This window comes from Diospyros lotus, chromosome 2 (assembly GCF_014633365.1).
Source record: "Diospyros lotus cultivar Yz01 chromosome 2, ASM1463336v1, whole genome shotgun sequence".
NCBI classification, from domain to species: domain Eukaryota; kingdom Viridiplantae; phylum Streptophyta; class Magnoliopsida; order Ericales; family Ebenaceae; genus Diospyros; species Diospyros lotus.
Genome location: NC_068339.1, coordinates 15,717,759 through 15,739,237, shown reverse-complemented (window position 1 = coordinate 15,739,237; position 21,479 = coordinate 15,717,759). Strand labels below are relative to the sequence as shown.

Below are 21,479 nucleotides of genomic sequence, written 5' to 3'. Positions count from 1 at the left end.
TTTTTGTCAATGTGTAATGTGGATGCAGTATCTTCACCCGCCGGTGCTCCAGTACACAGGGACAGAAATCAGATTTTTTTTTATTTTTTTAGTTCTTAAATTAAATGATTACATATAATCTGATCTTTAATTGCTTAATTAACTGTATAAGTATAATAATCTCAAATCTATAACCTAATACATAGATTCTTTAATAAAAATTAATAAATGGTAATTAATTGGCATATCTTGCATATGTCTTTTATTATGATTGCGGGGATAAACTAATTCAATTATGCAATTAATTATCGTTAATATTTTAATATTTCATTCTCATTCTTTTTCATTGTTTTCGTTGCTATGACTAAAATTATTGTCTAATATCATGAAGGGCACAATGTAATGTGCACTTTTAAGATTTATTAAAAATGTAAGTAATATTTATATGTGGACGACAAGAGTTGATTAGTTATGAAAATGATAAAATTTATTAAATCTTTCTCAAAACTTATAATTTACGGCACTTAATTTTTTTTTAGTTTTATTTTTTATTGAAAATGTTTTTTTTATATAATTTTTTGACTAAAAAAACTAAATTACTTATAATTTATAGTTGACAACTCCCTCTCTTTCATGCAAGGCTAAATCCATTTGTAATGGTAGAATTGTGTGTAATTATTTAAAATTAATTAGGGTATTATAGTCATTTTCTTAATATGTAAATTTAGGTTTTTTGACTGGAATATAATGTAAAAAGGGACTCTCGGTCCAAAATAAAATTATAAGAAAATTAAGTCCCCCAAGTTATGAATGTTGACGGGATTAAGTAGATTTTAGCCTTACGAAAAAGAGTTTAATTTTTTCAAAAAATTATTTTACTAACAAATGGAAATCATAAATTAAAAATACGGATAAAGTCTTTCAATTTTTTATAGTTAACCCATAAATTATTATCATTATTAAAAGTAATATGACATTTTTTAGTTTTTAAGATGAAAAAAATAAAATAATTGTTTATATTTAACAATTGAATGCATTTTTATTATAAATTTTTTTGTAAGAAAATAAAAATAGAGATAAAATGAAAAAAAAAAAACAAATATTTTCCAATGGGGCCGGCTTATTGGGCCCTTTCTCCATCTCTATCTCTATGGATATGTATATGTTGCAATTGGGGACTGACAAAATAATGTAAAGAGTTGCACTGGTAACATCACAGGAGAGGCTCTGACATTATTTGAAGTTTTATATAAAATATCGAGAGTATCATAATGACAATTTAAAAGATAAAATTATTGTGATAAGACATTATTTAGTTAGAAAATAGCAATAAGATTGGAAGTGAAGTCTTATATGAATTATTTCGAATATCTAACTCTGAGTGTATTTAGATTGTGTCTGCATTTGAATTTATCCAAAAAATACATCAAGGGAAATGTTATACGTCTCTAAAAATTAATTAGATGAATCTCGAACATCTTAGGTGAATAAAAAAAAGATTAAAATATAATAAATAGCCAAAATGTCTTATAATTGTCCTTTACTTACTACAATTTTACTTAAAAAAATGGTATTTTCTTATGGGTTTCTTCAATTTAAACTTATCGTATTCACTATAATTTTTATAATAATTAAATTTAAATAATTACTAATATTTATTGATTAATGTAAATTTTGTATCACATTCCATAGGTCATTTGAAGGTGTTATTATTAATTATTTAATTTTAATTTTATATGATAGTCGAGACAACTATGAGTGAGGGTGAAATATCAAATTAATCGTCCCACTATTCCCAGCAGCAAAATAAAACCACACAGCAGAAGAAAAAAAGAAAGAAAAATGTTTTGATGAGAAGAGTGAGGGGATAAAATTCTGATTTTATAATAATAATATTATTATTATCTAAAAAATAAGGAAAAACAAGGTCACGTGCACTCGTTGGAGCTAGCCTAGCCCTAGATATTTCGATCGTTCGCTATAACCGCGCCACAAAGGAGCTAGTTCTCTCTCTCTCTCTCTCATTTTTTAATTCTTCGATTCTCTTTCTATCTCACTTTACCCTGGCTTCTTCTTCTTCTTCTTCTAAACCCTTACGTTAACCCTAGCTTCTCGTCCGCTCTCGCTTCCCCTCCCCACCTCTCCAATGGCTTCTACAGCTGCCGGCACTTCGGAGCACGTCGAGAATGGCTCGGCTAGCGCTTCCCAAGCCGAGGCAGCGCCCCCCGAAACCAGCCCTACCGACGCAGCCAAGACCGAGGTGGCTACGGACCGCCCCTCGTCCCCTCCCGCATCCGATTTAGCTGCTCCAGGGACAGCTGCTCCAGCGGCCGCTGCAGACAAGAAGTGGCCGGGATGGCCCGGCGACTGCGTGTTTCGGCTGGTCGTCCCCGTCCTCAAAGTGGGCAGCATCATCGGCCGCAAGGGCGAACTCATCAAGAAAATGTGCGAGGAGACTAAAGCCCGCATTCGCGTCCTCGATGGCCCTATCGGCTCTCCTGATCGCATTGTTAGTATCTCTCCTTCCGCTACCTCTCTGTTTTTTGTTCTAGGGTTTGCTGCCCCGTGTTCGGGATTCGAGGAAAGAAAAAGAGGAATTAAAATTGAAAGGTTTTCTTTCCTTTCTTTTGGTTTTGGTGGACAGAGAAAGAAAGGTCCCGCTCCCCAAATGAAAACATAATTATTGGAAAAACAAGGATGGCTTCTATTTTCACCTGTCTCCTCGACATATTAATTGACTTACTCATTTCTTTTAGCTCTATTTCTTATTTTCACAAACCCATAGAGAAACAACTAATCAGTCGCTTTCATGTACTTTCTCGAGGCTATAGCTTTGATATGGGAGGGGGTACTTGGTAATTATCATGGTACTAGTGTTTGAACTAATCCTGTTGCAGGGTTTAGATGTTCTTGGCCATGAAAAGGGCGTGTTTTAAATCGTGTATGCTCGTAATACCTTAACTTTTGAAAAGGGGTGAATTCGATTACAGTTCCTAGTGAGATGTGCTCTCTTCCTTGAGATTAGGGTATTGACTACCTTTTCTTGTTTGATGAAAGTTTAAGACTTTATTATTTGGAGAAAAAACTAGTTGTTAAAGTGTAGGAATCATAACATTTGAAAGTATCTATTCTTTTTTATCTGGAATAAGAACAAGTGCTTTCTGCTAATTATATGCAGAGATCAGACTTAGGGGTTATGGATGCTGCTAAAGGTTTTACTTTGGTTGGGAAATGTGAATGCTTTAAATGCCTAAACTCTCTTCTTATAATAGTTAACATACAAAAAAATGAGTCAGGTGCTTTAACCCGCTGTTTCAGTGTTGACTGTACTGATCTCTATTGTATGTGATCTTCTGACGTGGAGTACCCCATGAGTTTTATTCTTTATGACACATTGGCATCCCCTAGATAATTGGTGGTGGGCACTAAATCAATTTGGTTAAGTTTGCCATTTACTATTTATCATTCGTCATTGAGTTGTTTGGTTCAAGCAATCAGTTAATAGTTGTGATTTAGTTTGTGGACAAGATCTTCATTTGGAATTTATTTCTTCATAAGTATTGGTGCTATTTCTGTTTTGATAAAATAATCGGTAATTTTACTGCATATAGATTAACTACATTAATTGTGACGATAATGTTACCAATTACTTCAATTCTTAAGTGGTCCTTGTTGCCAATTGACACTTTGATTCTAAACTTTCTATATTTCTGACCAGTGTTTTTAAAGGCTCTAAGTGCTCTCACGCGTAAAGGCCTTCTAAAGGCATGTAGGGAAAAGTGCAAGCGTACACTCAATCAAAATAAAGCACAAATATTAGAAAAAATAAAGAGAGCATATAATAATGCATGTTCCCAAAGGTATAGTAGTAATAGATAATAGATGTATTCCTTTTGTTTGTATCTGCTGTTAGTTTGGATTGAACTAGTTGTACTTAGAAGTAGCTCGCAGTTGTACCTAGAAGGCAGCAGCCTTCAGTAATACTTGGTTTGAATATTTGGCAGCCCTATTGGCGCCAAATTATTGCTATCTGGATCAGTATGTAAGATTGATCCAGCATAATTCATGGGCATGAATGAATACATTTGAAATATTCTGATTTCTCTCCTCCAAATTCTCTCCACCTCTCTCTCGATCTTTCCCTCCCTCACTTTCTGTTCTTCTGATTCTCCCTACACTTCTGCTAAATTTCCCCCTCATTCTTCCCCAAATTCTTACCAATTGGTGAGAGAACCCTGTCGCATCCCCAGGATCTGACAAATAACTGCAACTGCATTACTAGATAATAGTGTCAAGACAAAAATTATTGCTAAAAGAGAAGAAAAGAAGGTCTTTTAATTCGTTTTGAATGATTTATTCTCAATTAAGAAAGTCATCTACACCATTGAAGTTATAATTTTCATCTTCTTCCTCATTAGTACCATCTAATTGACTTATTCAACAAAAACTGACCGTGAACTGGAAGTTGAAGTTGGTATTTTCAGTTGTTACATTGCCTCCTTTGCTTCTAATATTACATCCATACTCTAAAATTCATGACTAAATGCTGAATCATTTTCTTTTCCAACACTCCAAAATACTTGTATGATAGATGGGCATGCTCTGGTGTATTAGGGTACATTGTTGATATTAGGACTTACAAAGCAGGAACAGTGAGAAGAAAACTTCCACACAAACCCTTACACACACACGAAATTAGAGATCCAATAAAGCAATCAGTTATAACAGAATGAAATATAAGAACAGTAAGTGAAAAATCAAACCACAAGATTGAGATTTATCCTGGTTTGGAATGCACTTAGGCAATCCTACATCCAGCAGTCCAACACCCACAGAGCACTCTTTATTCAGTAAAAAATATGATGAGTACATCAGCCTCTTGCCCTCATCTATATCCCCGAGTTCAAACCTCTCATTCTCTCAAGAATACACAAGACTAAATCCTTATCACTTAGCCCCTCTTTTCTCAAGAATGAAAACAGCACTTGATCACAGATAAAAGTGAGAACTCTCCTTGATTCACTCGATTGCCTCCCCCCCCGGTAACTAACCGACATTGGGATATTACAACTAGACCTCAAAAAACTAAGTAAATTACACTTGGCATTTGAAACCTGTTAGAATTGGGAGCACTGGCAGCCTTGTAAAATCCTCACAAGAAACCGATCAAACACCCCTCAACACACTCTCAACTCACCCCGGCCAACATACAACCAACACAACAGTCAATAAAGAACAGAAATAAAAGCATAAACAGAACAAGAAATGAAACACGCAAACAACATGAGGAGACATCGGTTTTTATCCTGGTTCATGGCACATAAATGACACTACATCCAGTTTTAGAAACCACTACCGAGCAGCCTTCTTTATTGATTTATAACAGTACAAGACTTTCCCTCTTTCTCTCTCCCACGATACAAGTTTTCCCAAGAATGTACAAGACTATTCTAACTCACAACCTTCTCACTCTCTTGGCTCTCGTGAAAACAGAAAGAGAACATGTGATCCTTGGACCCTTAGCCCCCCTGCCCTATTTATAGAAAATAGGTGATATTTCCTAGGGCTGGTTACGACATTTCCGGATTTTCCCTCCACTAATAATTAATATTACAAGCGTGCCCCTTGCCTGTCAACTACCCCATAACCGCATACAAAACACTGCACATAATCCTATCACTAACTCGAGACAATCTTCAACAAAACCTAATTGTTCTAACTTCTAGCTGATGAATCACCAATATTTATTGATCTCCTATCGCTCAAACTCGGGGCAAACACAAGATACACAATGACTATTCTTTATTTAATAATATAAAATAGTAATTTTTTTTTTGAAAAAGTGCTCTTAAGTGTGCCCTGCGCTCAACAAGCACTTGCTTTTAGCACTTAACCTGGGCTTGTCATTTGCATTTCTCTTTGACAAGAAAAAGAACTAGAGCTATGCTTTCTGGTTTATTGGTACTTAAGCTCTCTTTTAACAACATTGTTTGGTAAACACCGAACATATGGAATGTGAATTTAGAAAAAATATGAGTGGATGATATTATGGTAAGACTGGAAGATAAGTCATACTAAGGAAAGATCAGTTTAGGTATCTTGGATCATTCATCCAACGAGATGGGCAAATTAATGAAGAAGTTACCTGTAGAATTATGGTTAGATGGTTAAAATAGGAATATGTATTTAATGTTTATATGATGTTACAATTGGGAGCACTGTTGGTCCACTAAAACACCCAATAAACCAAGAAAGAATTCACTCATTCACTCTCTAACTCACCGATTAAACATGCAACAGAAACAGTAAATAAAAGAATTGACAAAAAACAGAGATAGAAATATCAAACCACACAAAGAACACCGAGAGTTTATCCTGGTTCAGACCGGTTTTCACTAGCCCTACATCCAGCCTTCAGAGAGAGCAATCCACTATAAATCTTGATGAAGAACAGTGTAAGCAATCACTCTTGCACACCCCACAACTCTCACTGAATCCCTCAAGAACTCTCAGTGCTGATTACAAAGAATTCTAACATTTTTCTCTAGCAGTTTAGCACTCAAGTCTCAATGAGATCGATCAGTTTCAGTACCCAACATACTGCCTATCGCCTCTTATTTATAGACATAAGAGGGGGGAAAAATAACCGGGAACAATACCCTAACTAGCCCTCTCTTAAAATACACGCAATTAGCCCTATTATTCCTAATTTGTCACTTCCGAGTATTCACACTGATAAGCCCTAGATCTTCTACCCAATGCAAAACTTTGAATAACATATGATGTAAGATTTCATTAAAGCTAATAGAAAATTTTTATAAGACGTCTATAAGACTAGCTTTGTTGTATGGTGCAGAATATTGGGTAGTAAAGCAGTGATATGTGTAAAACATGGGCGTAATTCGGAGATGATGATGTTAAAAAAATAAAATGAGTTTATTTATTGAGCAAAAAGCAGAGGTTATTTGTAAGTGTCCCCTATTGAGGATAATATGCATGATACACAATTAAGATAGTTTGGCTGTGGGCAAAGAAGACCAATAGAGGCTCATGTGAGGAGTGAGTGGAATGAAACAAGTATTTAATATAAGAGGTAAGAGGAAAACCAAGGAGAACTTAGGTATGATATTAGTTATAAGGACCTTATAGAAGATAGGGCATAAATAGAAATGAATGGCGAGGTAAAATTTATGTAACCAACCCCACATAGTGGAATAGAGCCTTGGTATGTTTTTGATTTTGATGACCCTGATCATTATAATCTTAACCTTGTTTTCTTTCAATATGCACCTCACGTAGAAATTGCAATCACTGTACCACATCCGTATGCACCAGCCTAATATACTGTCATTTTGTTCTAACTATTATGGAGCCGCCACTATTAGCATTGTTCTATTATTTTCATTTTTCTTTTCAACATTTCCACCACTTTCATTACCATTGTATGTTAAATTTTATTTATGTTTTTGTGGGTGGGATATGTAGACGCTGGGAATTCGTTTCAAGGTGTGATATACAAGAATGATGTATGCCACACCATTACCACCATTATCGTTTTTTTATTTGATTTTCTGTTGCATGCCACAGAATGTTGGGATTAAAGCAACAATATATTCAAAATATGAGCTTAATGGAGATGAGAGCATTAAGATAGATGTGTGGCTATTCAAGAAAAAATGACATTAGAAATTAGGTTTATAGGACTGAAGTGGCAACTATTGATGATGAGATGTGTGTGATATAGTTAAGATACATGTGAGAAGACTAATAGAGCCTCTTCTGAGGAGAGTGGATGGAATGGAACAAATCTTTAGCAAACAAGGTAGAGGAAGAGTAAGTTAAACTTGAAACTTCTAGGTATGATATGTGATATAACGGCTTTACATAAGATAACGCCATAGATATGAATGATTGATGAGCTAAATTTATGTAGCCCGACCCCCACACAGTGGGATTAAGGATGGATATGGGGTTGTTGAACCTATGGTCACAATTCAACTGCATTTCCAGTCACTTTCAAGGTAGTCAAGGGTGAAAGGCCTGCTTAAGGCGATAGGTGCCAAAAAAGTGCATGCCCAAAGGAATTGAGGCACTAAATTAATAAAAAATAATTCATGTATTTAATATGAAAAAGACAGTCAAATAATGCATATAATTATAACACATCTTAAATATTCCTAAATACAAATTCTTTTAGTATTTTTTGAGCAAAAACATAAAATGTAGAGGTATTGTATAATAATAATAATAAAACATGATTGTTAACCAAGTTTTCTTCATCTGAAAACAATATTCAATATTGACTTCTCTAAACCCTCAAAGCAACAAACACTTGGTATATATGAGAAAACACAAACAAAACAAAGGGGGCAATCCAACAAACTGTCTGAGGAACTCAACTACTAGAGCAGACCAGATTTCACAGGGAGATTAGAGGAGGGGAGGCCACCGGAGGCTAGCCTGTTTGCAGGGGAGCCTGGTTGTGAAGAGCAGTTGTCGGAATGATCATCCAAGTCCAAGTGACATCATGTGCATAGGGTTTTTGATGCATGATTGCTTTGACTGACCTCTGATGACTGCTCTTGAGGTTGCCTCACTCTGATCTATTCAATGTTGGCCTTCACAGTGATAGAAAATTAAGAAAAATTAGAGCAATCAAAAGAGAGTTACAGCGCATTTTGTTGGTTTATTGTAGCAGCAGATAAATGAGGTTGAGTTTGCATCTGTACTTATTTCTCATTTTTCCTCTTCCTATTAGATTTTTCAGGATATTTCCACATGCCCTCTTTGACTTTCGGAGACAACGATCTTTCATTTTCAATTCACCCCCCCCCCCCCCCCCCGGGCGCATTTTTTCCTTTGGTATAGGCCAGGTTAGCGCACATTTTTTCCTTTGTTATAGGCCAGGTTAGCGCTCGAGTGCCTTGACACCTCATTAGAGGCCCTCGCCTAGGTGGCGCTTGAGTAAAGGAGCCTTGCTTGGCAGTATGCGAGGCGCCTCCATGTTGCCTTGCATCGCCCGAGTGCCTCTCTCACCTTTGACTACACTAGTCACTTTTTTCACTCCATGTGACACCTTCTGTGCTAGGGTTGTCGTTATCTTTTTGCTTCCTCAATTTTATTCTCAATACAAATGCATGACAATCGTAAGTTGACATTGTTTTTTTTTCATGGTGTTTGGCTTTGTGTAATATTCTCTTAGCCATTTTTGTTTTATTGAACCAATTTGTTTTTTGAACCATCCAATTACTTAGTTTTGGATTGTATGTGTGTTTCTGGTTCTAATTATTTACGTATATGCAAATGCTTACATTTGTCTTTTATATTGGTCAATATGCTTCTAGCCTCAGGAACAAACATGAAGGGTTATTTAAATTATGCTCTGAGATTTGTGCTTCATTCAAGTCTCGTCAATCTCCTTTTTTCTCATCACTGCTTTTTTCTACTGGTCATTACATACTGTTCATATAATGCCATGTTTATGTATTATTCTTATTTTTTTGACCTTAATGAAGTGCTGGTTTAAGGTCTTTTATGATAAATAAGATGATCTGAATTTGATTTTGGTTACAATGAATTAAAATTTAGTTGATTTCTAGCTCTTTCTAATTTCTGTGGTTGAATCCTAATTTATTTTCATTTTAGACGTGTTGCAAATGCTATTTTGCTTTTGTGTACGAGGATTAACTTGTTTAACAGAGTTTAAAGGAAACATCTTTCACTTAAGAGTGCTTCTTTTATTGTTATAATAATGCTTCCCTTTGCAGAACTTTTTGGCTCAGGATTCTCATTTGTTTAAAAAAGAACTATAGATTTTTGTGCATCACTTGACTTTTAGCTATGATATTTTTTTTGAGTGTAGTGGTTGGTACTTTTAACTCAGTACCTGTAAAATAGAAAGATATGACATTTATTTGCTTCACATACCTTTTCCCTCTCTATATCAGGCGTTCGGTCAATGATTGAACTGTATTATCTTTGGTATATATAGGTACTGATTTCTGGAAAAGAGGAACTGGATGCACTGCTATCCCCGGCTATGGATGCTGTAATAAGAGTATTCAAGCGTGTCAGTGGACTTCCTGAGAGTGAGGGTGATGCTAAAGCAACAGGGGTGGCATTTTGTTCAATTCGATTGTTGGTGGCATCCACACAGGCCATTAGCTTAATTGGAAAGCAAGGCTCCTTGATCAAGTCAATTCAAGAAAGCACTGGTGCTTCCGTTCGGGTTCTGTCAAGTGGTAGGCTCTATTTTTTGCATAAATCTATCAAATCAATTATCTTTGTGGCATTTTTGGGTGATGGTGGAAACTGGGAGCTTAGTGGCCTTTAGACATATGCTTGGTCACAGTTATGATTTTGCAGTTCTGATGAAATTATTTTGACGTTTACTGCTGCATGGCTTCATGAAGTTTGAAATCTTTTAATCTCAGCAATAGAGAAAAATTGTGAATGCAGAGCTTAGTACCACTTTTTTCTTCACCTGTATTAAAAAAGTTATGCATTTTCTAAATTTATGGACAAATTGTGTTTATTTGGGTGTCCCATTACTGACATACTGCCATGTAATTTGGCATATGGATTTGGTAATCTAATATATTTTCTTGTTTCTATGCTATTCTTCGTAGTGTGCTTTATAATTGATATTGTCATGACTAGTAGATTTTCCTTTAGCAGCACTTCATTGGAAGGGACGCTGGTCAGACATGATCAGCTAACAGAGTTAACTGCTAGGAAGTTCTTTCAATATGTTCTATCAATTTTTTTTGCATATATTGTATTGTTGAAAATATGAGTTAGTTTCCCAATTAATACTTTCCTTTGTGCAGGGTCCAGGGCAGGGTATTATGTTTGATTTTTTTCAGTTGATCTGTTGCCAAGATTTTTCAGATTGTTGCCTGGGAAATTTTCCTGAATATGTCAAAATGGCCCCTACTTGAATTTTACTAGAGGAATTTTGGAATTTTTTAAGTTGATAAGCCAAGGAATTTCAGGGTGTTTTGCATTTGTAGGCAGTAAATTGTCTAGCAAATGGTGTGTCTACTCTAGCAATAGAGCCAACTTCTCTTTTAACCATGCCATTTTAGGGTTGGAAGGCAACCACCGGTCTTGTGTGAGATTTATGTCAATAGGGTGAGCCTTGGTAGCAATATTAGGTTTTTCCTTTGTGGTTAGAAAGCAGTTGGTTTGAGTTGTGGAAACAGCCTATTCGCATGATAAGGATAAGGCTGTGTGTAAAAATGATTCTCCTGCCTTGCAAAGTGGCATCCTTCATGCATTGGGATTTTTTTTTTTTTTTAATGAATTTTATGTCAGCAACAGAGTAACCTAGCAAAAGCAGCATTCAAAATGCAGTTTTCCAAGAAAAGCATGTTAGCTGTTTAGTTTGGTTTTATGTGCTTGTATCTGGTGTGAGAAAGCTAGAAACAGGAACGGATCATAAGTATCTTGAGGATTCTGTATAGGAATATTATAAATCTTTGAAGGGCTTTGAAATATATTATGCTGATAAGTGCAGTTTATGGTGCAATTAATTTGTATAGATCAATATGTCAAATCAGGGAAAAGTTCTTTATTTCAAGTAAAATAACTGAAACGTTTGTGCTTCAATAGAGACCAATAGAGACCCTTGTAAGCAAAGTGGATGCAATGGAACAAGTGTATAGCAAAAGAGATAAGAAGAAGACCTAGAAAAATTGGTGGGAGCGTTTTGGTATAATATGATATATAAGGGCCTTATGGAAGATAAAACTATAGATAAAAATGATTTATAGGTTGGAATTCATTTAGCCAACCCCATGTAGTAGGGTAGAGTCAATAGAGTTATGATATGCTGTTGTTTTTGCTTCACTAGGAACCAATACGAAAGGCTTGTAGAATATTAGAATTTTGTTCTTCCTTTTTAAACCTTGATTTTTTGAATACTAGGAATATGGAAAAACTTAGTTGTTTTGATGTGTTGCTTAATTTCTTTCCTAGCTAGAATTTCTTTTACAATTCTAACTAGGGATGTTTATATGTTCAGCATGTTTATTTAACACAAACTGAAAATGAAGGAACAATTGCAAATCTATTATTTATGAGATAATTGGGGAACTTTTTTTTTTTTCTTAACTCAGAGGGCTTCCCTGGTGTGAACTTCATCTCATCATTCCCTCACTAGAGAGTTGTGTTAAGAAGGGCATTCAGCATAAAATTTTTCTGCGTTGTTCTTTTTGTGTGGATTTGTATTATCCAATGTGATTTTTAGAAGTCTATTCAAATTATGAATACCATGCCACCAACCCTAACGTAGGAGAAGGTGCAGTTGATGATGGTGGTGTCTCTAGTGCTTGAGGCTCTAATTGTTGAAGTTTTTTTGATTAAAAGGGTGTCTAGTGTAATGGGGCTTCTGACTTTGTGCTTAAAAGGATAAGGAATGTAGCCTTATTGTTGCTGCAAACGCTCATTCTTGCAAAGTGGCTGCTTTTACAATTCAAACGTGTGGGCTTCCAGTCACAAAACTGTAACCTTATTGTTGGTACCAAGGTTTCCCCTTTAGAAAGGAAGACACTAGGAAATGGTAGACATTCAAAAATTTATCCTAAAAGGTGAGAAAAATAGGAAGGAAAAGAAGAAAGAGATTGGAAAGGCAAAATGGTAAAATCACCCTTCTCTTTGTTTGTTATAGAGACTCCCACTTATCTCGCCCCCAACAGGGTGGAAAAATGGTAAACATGCATATCCTCTATACGGTTTAGTATATAGCACTTTTCATGTACTTCTTGCTACAAAACCATTACCTGTCCAACCCTTTACTCTTATTCTTCAGTATCATCTAATCTTTATGTGGAAAAGAATTTTTTTTCTTGAAGTTCTGGTTAGGTTGAATTCTGTTGTTTCATTTATACAAAAACCTGTTGTATTAGTAGATTTCACTTGGAGGAACATTGGAAAACCTATATCTAACCTCAACTTTTTTTTCCCAGGCATGCTTTCGCTTGTCCATTGTCTCCTAGAACTTTCCAAATGCCAAAGTAAAAATAAAAGATCTGCTTTCTTTTAAAAAATAAATAAATAAATGATATGACACACCATTTTGATGTGCTCAACAGGTATATGAGTGTTTTGGATGAGTACTGATGTCCAATACAGGCCAGATAAAGCCACGGCCATAGTTGTCAAAGGCATGAGGCACAAGGCAAAGCGCAAGCCTCAGTCACATGAAGTGCACATTTATTCAAAATGCCTATAAACTACTTATACACTATTCTTTTCAATATGTACCTATAAGAGGATAGATGCAAACTCATAAAATCATAAATGACAAATAACCAATCCTATCATAACCAATTAATATTATTGCAGAAAAACAATTAGTTTCCTTTGCACTTAATTTCTTCTAACTGCAAAAGAGATTAGAGGAAAGAAAAAATTATATTAGAACACTGCAACAATTACAGAAAAATAATTAGTTTTGTTTAAATTGCAAAATAAATTAGAAAATAGAGAGAAAAATCAGTAATCATTTATTTCTTAACAATTAGTTTCTTCTAAATTGCGACAGAAATTAGAAGAAAGGAGAATAATTGGAGTTTGGCCACACAGCAGAAAATAGTTACTGCAAAGAATTAGTTTCTTTTAAATTGAAGAAAGAAAGAAAAATGAAGCAGAACGTAGATGTGAGTACTCCTGCGAGTGAACATCTCTGCCAAAGGATCCCGGCTGGTGGGAGATCTGCAGACCTCTGGCTTACATCGCTAGGTTTGCCTCTCACCGATATGCAAGAATATACAATCAAATCAACAAGAAATAAGGTCTAAGATGACAAATGGACAAGAAATAGGGTTTTAATGCACTTATATATACAAGGCATGCGCCTCATGCCCCTAGCAAGTGCCTCAAGCATGGTGCTGTTCCTCAGTGGGGGTGAGGTACACAAAGCTGCGACGATGCGCACCTTTGACAACTGTGGGCAGGACAATTACCTGTAATTCTTATATTAAGAAGTTGTGGTTTGTCATGGAATTTACTTTGCAGTTGACACTTGTGCTCTTCATGTGATCTGAGATTCTGAATTGTAGTCATTAAATTATTGGGTTTCTGTTTATATGGATATTATTTCTAGTCTTTGTTTCCCCATATTCCTGCATATTTCCACAGCTTTTTGTTGTTAGCTTTGTCATTTGAAGACATTGTCAAGGTTTCTCTGTTACAAGGTTTCAGTGGTATGGCAAAACAATAATTTGATCCCTTCATTAGGAATGCATGTTTTTACTAATACATTGTGTCACAACCTTGGGTTGAGCTAGGGTTTAGGAAGGGAATTGAGAGAAGAATTTGGGATAGAGAGCGAGAGAATTGGAGGGAGAGACTGAGCAGAAACAGAGAGAATAGAGGGAAAACAGGGGAGATTGGGAGAGAGAAATGCAGGGAGAGAAGTTTGAATTCCAAATATCACTTCACAATGCCATTCTCTACATACTATAGCCTATTTATAGGTTGTCTCACTGAAACCAGATTCTAGAAACAGCACCCATGTGCCCTCAACAGAAATTAAAATATCTCCTGACAAACAATTGTAGATCAATTACATTATTGCCCCTCTATTGCCCTTGTGAATGTGACACATTGGTGGTTGGTTGGCTATGATCCCTCTCTTGTAATACGAACATAATGCTTTTTGGAAAGTCAATTTCTTGGCTGGGAAGCTGTCATTTTTATAATATCCAGCATTGGCTTTTGTTATTAGGCCCAGTATTTGATGGTTCATGAATATTGGCCCTTAGACCTTGTGGTGGTTTTATGGCACATCTGCTGAAGTTATTTTTCTTGATGGCCTATTGGAACCAGGTGGATATGAGCTTGTGTCTCAAACTTTGAACTGCTCCTTGCTTTGTGATCCATGGATTTTTTTTTTTTTAATTGTTTTGAAGCTCCATTCATTTGTTGTGCTTGGATACTTCATTGTTGGCCACCAGGAAGTCTCCCTCATGAATTATTCAAGATGGGTTGCTGTTTTCCAATTTAAATCAATTATAAAGATTTGCTTAGGCAGTTATTTGTTTTAAGGGGATGAATCTTCTTGGAACCCCTGTTGCACTGGAGAAAGACAAGATTATTGTTTAGTGATAGGTTGAAAGTTTAGACATGGATATTTCTCCTGCTTGCCTATTGTGCTGTGCATGCCCTTTTATTTGAAATGCAATTCAATCCTTTTCTGTTATTTTCATAACACAAGCATGCCATCTCATCCACCTCCCAAACTTATAATGAATTCAAAAAGTTAAATATTAGTGAAATGCTATTTAAATTTGGAAAGGCACTCAACAACATGATGTAGTCTTAAATATGTTGTTTGAGTTTTCCACCTAGTTGTTGAAAGGCTACTTTCCTCTGGCATTATTTACCAAGGGGCATGAATTTGGTACCACTGGAGCTGCTTTTACTTGAACACCTTCAAATGGCTGCAATTTTTTAAGCCTGTGTAAATCTGACCCCTGGATGCCATAGTGCTAGTTGATGTTGGGCATTGGTTGCCACCCCCCATCTCTTGTTGCATGTAATGTGTTCTGATCTTTTTTCTCATTGAGCTTTGAGTTGCTAGCTATTGATCCCAATCCTTACTGCTGGGTAAACTGCCAATCACTTTTTGGATTTAATCGATTGGCACCTTTTCTCATTTGAAGTTTTCTGTTTCTGGAGTTCACTAAGTTACTGTTTTCTTCTTACAGATGAACTGCCATATTATGCGAACTCAGATGAGAGGATTGTAGAGTTGCAGGGTGAAGCACTTAAGGTTCTTAAAGCTCTAGAAGCTGTGGTGGGGCACCTAAGGAAGTTCTTGGTTGACCATAGTATTCTTCCCCTATTTGAAAAGAGTGTAAGTTGGGTCTTTGTGAAGGTTTACTGAGTCATATATTGTCACACTGTGAATTTACTATTTCTTCCTCTTTTACAGCATACAACAGTTTCACAAGAACACCAGGTAGAGACCTGGGCTGACAAGTCATCGCTGCATGGTGCTTCTCAAACTGGAATTGCCGCCGATTATCCTCTTCCAGGCAAGAGGGATTCTTTGTATCTCGACCGTGAAAGCCAGCTGGAATCACACATCCCTGCCTCTGGATTGTCTCTGTACAGTCAAGATCCTGGACTGTCAGGAATGCGTTCTTCCGGATTAGGTCGCGCTGCTGGTCCTATTGTTACCCAGGTTGGTTGCCTTAATTCAGTCATCTATTACTGTTTTCTCACATATCATTTAAATTTTAATACATCATTGTCCATACTTAAGTGCGTATTTTTTTCTTTCCTGTTCTGTCTCATGATATTAGGACTGCTAGTATGACTAGTCTATGGAGCAGTGACTGTCAAATTTTAATGTTGGATGTGTTAAGTCTTGCTTTTGATAGAGGGATTTTCTTTTGAGACAGCCCACTCCAACCCAAAACAATAAGAAAAAATGTAAAATGAAGGCTGATGGGAAAAGGAATATTTGTTTCCTTCTTCTCCTCAAGCACCCTGGTTGATGAGGGCTGAACATGAAGATGATGCTGATTACTATATCCAAAATTTTGTTTTACGACATATTATTGGTCTATCTTGATTTTTTTAAGACTTGGGTTAATATAGAATTTAAGCTATTGACTCAAAGAAAAAGATTACATAACCATAATAGTAATCAATAAAGGAAAAAAGAGTTCAGTGCTACTTTTGCTGCTAGAACACATATATGCATACACACACACACATAACTTCTATCTTTTGTTTGTACATTGTTTTTTTGGGGAATATGGGCCTCATGTCATGAGCAGCAATAAGGATCCTCCTCCTCCTCTCTCTCTCTCTCTCTTTCACACACACACATGCGCGTGATAGGTTTGAAATGCTATGGCACACATCAAGAGGGGGGGGTGTGTGTGAATTGGTATATAAAAATTAATTTTCCTTTAAAATTCTTTTGATAAAATAGAGATGTCGTCTATGAACACCACAACTTCGTTAAACCTCAAGATCTTGCAATGGCACGATGATGTATCAACTGTATAAAGAAAATCTCGTTTTGACAATGGAGAATAAAGATTGAAAAATATGAAATCTTTTCTAATGTAAGGTTAAATATATGAATCAAGTGAGAGATGCTCGAAAAGACAAATAAACAGAGAACACAAGCACAAGAGACAATGATTTATAGTGGTTCGACTTTCCAAACCTAGTCTACTACCGTAGCTTCCCACTAAGGATTTTGAAATAAATCCATTATCAACCCTCTACTCAAACTGAGTAGGTCCTCTAGTCTGCGACTAGGTAAGTTACAAACCTCTCACTTGAATGGGCCCTTTAGCTTACGCTAGGTAAATTGTAGCGAATACAACGAAAATAAATTTAAGAGTTAAAAACCCTTAATACAAACCCTCTCAACAATAAATGTGAGGCTGTTAATGAATGAAACAATTGAATGCGAAGCCTCGAAATGAAAAACAAGAGAGTACACAATGAAAGCGTGAATACAAATTGAATGCTCGGTAGATGATAGTAATAAATGTTCTCTAAAAAACTTCAGATGTTTTCAACCACCTATATATAGTTGATGGTGGAAAAATCCAAAAATCGAGCCGTTGGGGTGGTTGGCCGAGCATTTAATGCAGGCAAAAACTAGCCGTTATGATTTTTGCCAAAGAGACTTAGTCGACAGATAAAAATGGTTAGTCGACAGAATCAAGCAAAATAACAAGGTTGGTTGACAGACAAAATAGGTTAGTCGACCAAGTCATAAAAACAACAGAACACTTAGTCGATCAAGACGTAAATAAGCATGGCACTTAGTTGACCAAAGCTTTCTTCTGTCGACAGACTTAAGGAGTTAGTCGACCAAGTCAGCACATAAGCACTGTTAGTTAACAAAGCTTATAGCTTAGTCGATCAAGACAGAATCATGCATACTGTTGGTCAATAGAGCCTATAGCTTAGTTGACCAAGTCAAGCTTTAAAAGATAAATGAGCATATTGTTAGTCGACCAACTTGCATAATAATCTTGAAACCTTGTCAACTTGCTTTGCTTTAGGATTGAAACAATTTGAGATATTTTAAAAACAACTTAAACCAATTTAATTTGAGTCTTTTGACTCAAATAAACCCTTTGGAGTTAAAATAGCCCAACTTCATTTTTTTTTTTTTGAGATATTTCATGAAATTGATTTTTGAACGCATAGAATACATTTAATACATGAATTCATATTTAATGAAAATTACATTATTTGTCATTATCAAAACTATTTTGATCACAAGAGTAAGATATTAGCGTGCACACACAAAGATGGGGCTTTGAAGAAGTGATAGGTACTATCCTCCTGCCTAGGATTATTGTACTGGTAAAAAAACTGTGGTTTTCTTATTTTAATTTGAATACTGTAATTTCATTTTTGTGCTAGAGTTAAAAATTTCATTAGTTTATTGTGGCGATTAGGATTTTCATCATACAGTTGTAGTTATTTGTTGTTTCCTGTATTAAAGTTTAGCTTTCCCTGACCTACATAATGAGCTTTCTGATTGTTTATGTTGAGATTAGTTTTCAAGGGGTAATTACTCTTTTCACCCATTGGATATAAAACCCACTTCGCCCTTGACATTAAATTGTCACAAACAATCCTTGATACTTATTTTCAGGTTGCAATGTGGATGGATCTTTTATCAGTTGACATTTGTCAAGATGACAATAAATGCTTACTTGACTCTTACTGCGTCTAAGTACGGCTTGCCTTTCCCTCCTTAAGGTTTATTATATTTTACAAACCCTTCCCAGTTGCCATTTGTCCAAGTGACAAGAAATATTTGACCTTACCTTCAAAGAGCAATAGCTTTTCCGCCCATGCAGCTTAGTAGATTTTACAACCCCCCTTCTTTATCCACAATATCATTTTGGTCCCTTTGACCCCAAAAAAAAATAAAAAAAATGCATATGTGATACTGGCTTATGTTTGGGAAAAGGGATATGAATAGAAAATGGCGTGACTTACGTACATAAGAATATTTGTTTTTCCTTTTCTTTCTTTTCCTCTTTCCTCCTAAACATTTGCAAGTTGTAATATTAAAAAGTGATTATATGAAATGATACCATGACTTAGTAGAGCATTAGATAATGATACTAACAATAATGCCAACGATAATACACAAATCAATAATAATTAATATGATGGAATGAATAACTGGTAAAATTAGTGAACCAGTGATCATAGCTGAATGACCACTTATAATAGTAACGGATGGATGATTTGCTGAGGAAAGGGGGGAAATGCAGATTTTATGTGGGTCTTGATTCTATTAAATGGGCACAGGTTTGGGATTTGGTGGATTGGAGGCCTCTTTTGGAATTGAATGTGATTCTCTGTCTGTGGCTGGAACTTTTTGTGGGATCCAGATGTGTCCCATAAGGAAATATTGTTTTCCTGTCATGGGAGATGATAAAACAGCAATATTGTTTTCAGGCAACTTCTGTTTTTCTTGTCTACATACATACTTTACTATTAATTGTTTGCTATCATGTTGTTTCTTCTTTCTCTGATCAGATTGCTCAAACAATGCAAATACCACTATCTTATGCTGAGGACATAATTGGGATTGGAGGGGCAAATATTGCATATATTCGGCGTACTAGTGGTGCCATCCTCACTGTGCAAGAGAGTAGAGGCCTTCCAGATGAGATCACAGTGGAAATCAAAGGACCTCATCTCAGGTTCAGACAGCACAGCAGCTTATTCAGGTATGACACTTCTAATTTTTTGTTTTGTAGACCCTAAGTTGGCTTGCACCCCTGTGTGAAAGTTATTGCTGTCACTCATAATTGCCTGCTTTTTGGTGTTGAATTTTTCTTTTTGGGTTCCTGAAAAGTATAAACGATGGAAAGTCTAAGATATACATGGTTCTTTTTGCCCCCTTTTTTTTTTCTTGTGGTTTTAGTTATTCTTTCCAGTGTAATGAAGATGTAGCATGAAATAGTCTAGTAATAAATGCCATTGACTTTTAGCATTTCATTGCAAAATGTTACATTTGTTGTTCTAACATATATGTTCCGATGGTGTTAGCATTTAAGTGTTCTGGAAGTTAATTTTCAACTCTTCAAGTAACGACGTGTTTCTCAAAATTAAAAAGGTACAGGTGAAAGAAATCTGATGGTAGCTTTTCATTTTATTTGTTTACAGGAATTCATTAGCAGCCACAAAGAACCAGTTAGCAGCAGCTATGGCAAGATGGACGGTGGTCTGAGGTCCTCGTATTCTCAGATTGGGAATAGCACCTATTCATCATCTTCATTATCGTCACAGCCCTATGGTGGGTATGGATCATCTGGGTTAGGAGGATACGGTAGTTCTTACAGGCTCTGAATTGAATGATTATTAGGTCCTGCTGGCTGTTGGTGGTTCTGTTTTGGAGTTTCCTTATGCCATTCAATCCAGAATCTAGTGCTGTAAAAAGTTTCTACAGTTGATGCTGCTTAATCCTTCGTTTTTCTGATATCAGTTACTATGTACTATCTAGTAGGTGGGTGGGCTAAGGCTAAACATTAAAGGGTGGGGTGATCATAAGGGGAAAAAGTTGAAGAAAAAAAAAGAGAAATATTTGAGAAACTCTTAACCAGATGTAGTGAGTTAAATGTACTTTTCAAATATGGATGGTTTTTATGGCTTTTCAGTTTATAAAAGTCCTTTTGATTTGCTTGCAGTAACTTGGTAAAGGTAGGGCCATACATCAAATTATATGTTGAGTTGCCATCACTCGGAAATTGAAATTATATGTTGAGTTGCCATCACTTGCTAGCTTTACTAGATTAAATGAAGGGAAAACATCCATCATTGAATTGTTTTGGTGGATGAAGCATTACGTTTGTGAAATGGCCTACAGGATTTTGTAGTGAGTTTCAAAATTTGATCGAGACAGTACTTCAAAAAGTATGTGAGCATGACCGGATTTTTATCCTTTTGTCTCTTTTTTTTATATATATATTTTTAACCTAATCATTGATCAGGCAATGGCTGTAATCTGTCACCACCACCACTCATGGTACAATAGTGCTGCGATAAAGGAGGAAGTAAAAGGAGGACTGTTTTGTTGGGGGTAGAGAGGAGGTGGTGGAGAAAGCAAGCGTTTTCATTTTATTCTTGCTTGAAGGTGTGTCATGCTTGCTCTTGTTGGTTGGTGATGAAATAATAATTTGGCTGTGAATCAGTAGATGAATACCTTGCAGAAGGGTGAGATGATTTAGAGCCTATTTTTGTGTAAGAGGAGAGCAAGCAAAATGAAAAATTCAAGCAGAGGTAGATGGTTAGAAGAAGATAGCTTGGGGGGGAAGGATAATTTGGTGGTTTGTGTGTTTGGCTTGGCTTTGGAGGGAAATACAAAAGTGACTTTTGTTTGACTGGTGATTAGGAGGAGGAGGAGGGGTACATTACATACCGTAAAGACGCGGTTTGTGGTCGTTAGAGAAATTAAACACATAGTTATGAGTCCATAGTGGCATAAGCTT

At 35.9% G+C, this 21,479-nt stretch overlaps 1 protein-coding gene across 1 annotated transcript; it reads left to right on the top strand.

The window, feature by feature from the left end:
* Positions 1-1,972: 1,972 nt before the first annotated feature.
* On the top strand, positions 1,973-20,681 carry LOC127795927 (RNA-binding KH domain-containing protein PEPPER). Its single transcript, XM_052327907.1, is given in 7 exon segments — positions 1,973-2,488; positions 9,971-10,220; positions 15,693-15,841; positions 15,920-16,171; positions 19,525-19,678; positions 19,681-19,718; positions 20,158-20,681. Coding segments are annotated over 7 exon segments (1,389 nt in total). The 5' UTR covers positions 1,973-2,125; the 3' UTR covers positions 20,341-20,681.
* Positions 20,682-21,479: the final 798 nt, after the last annotated feature.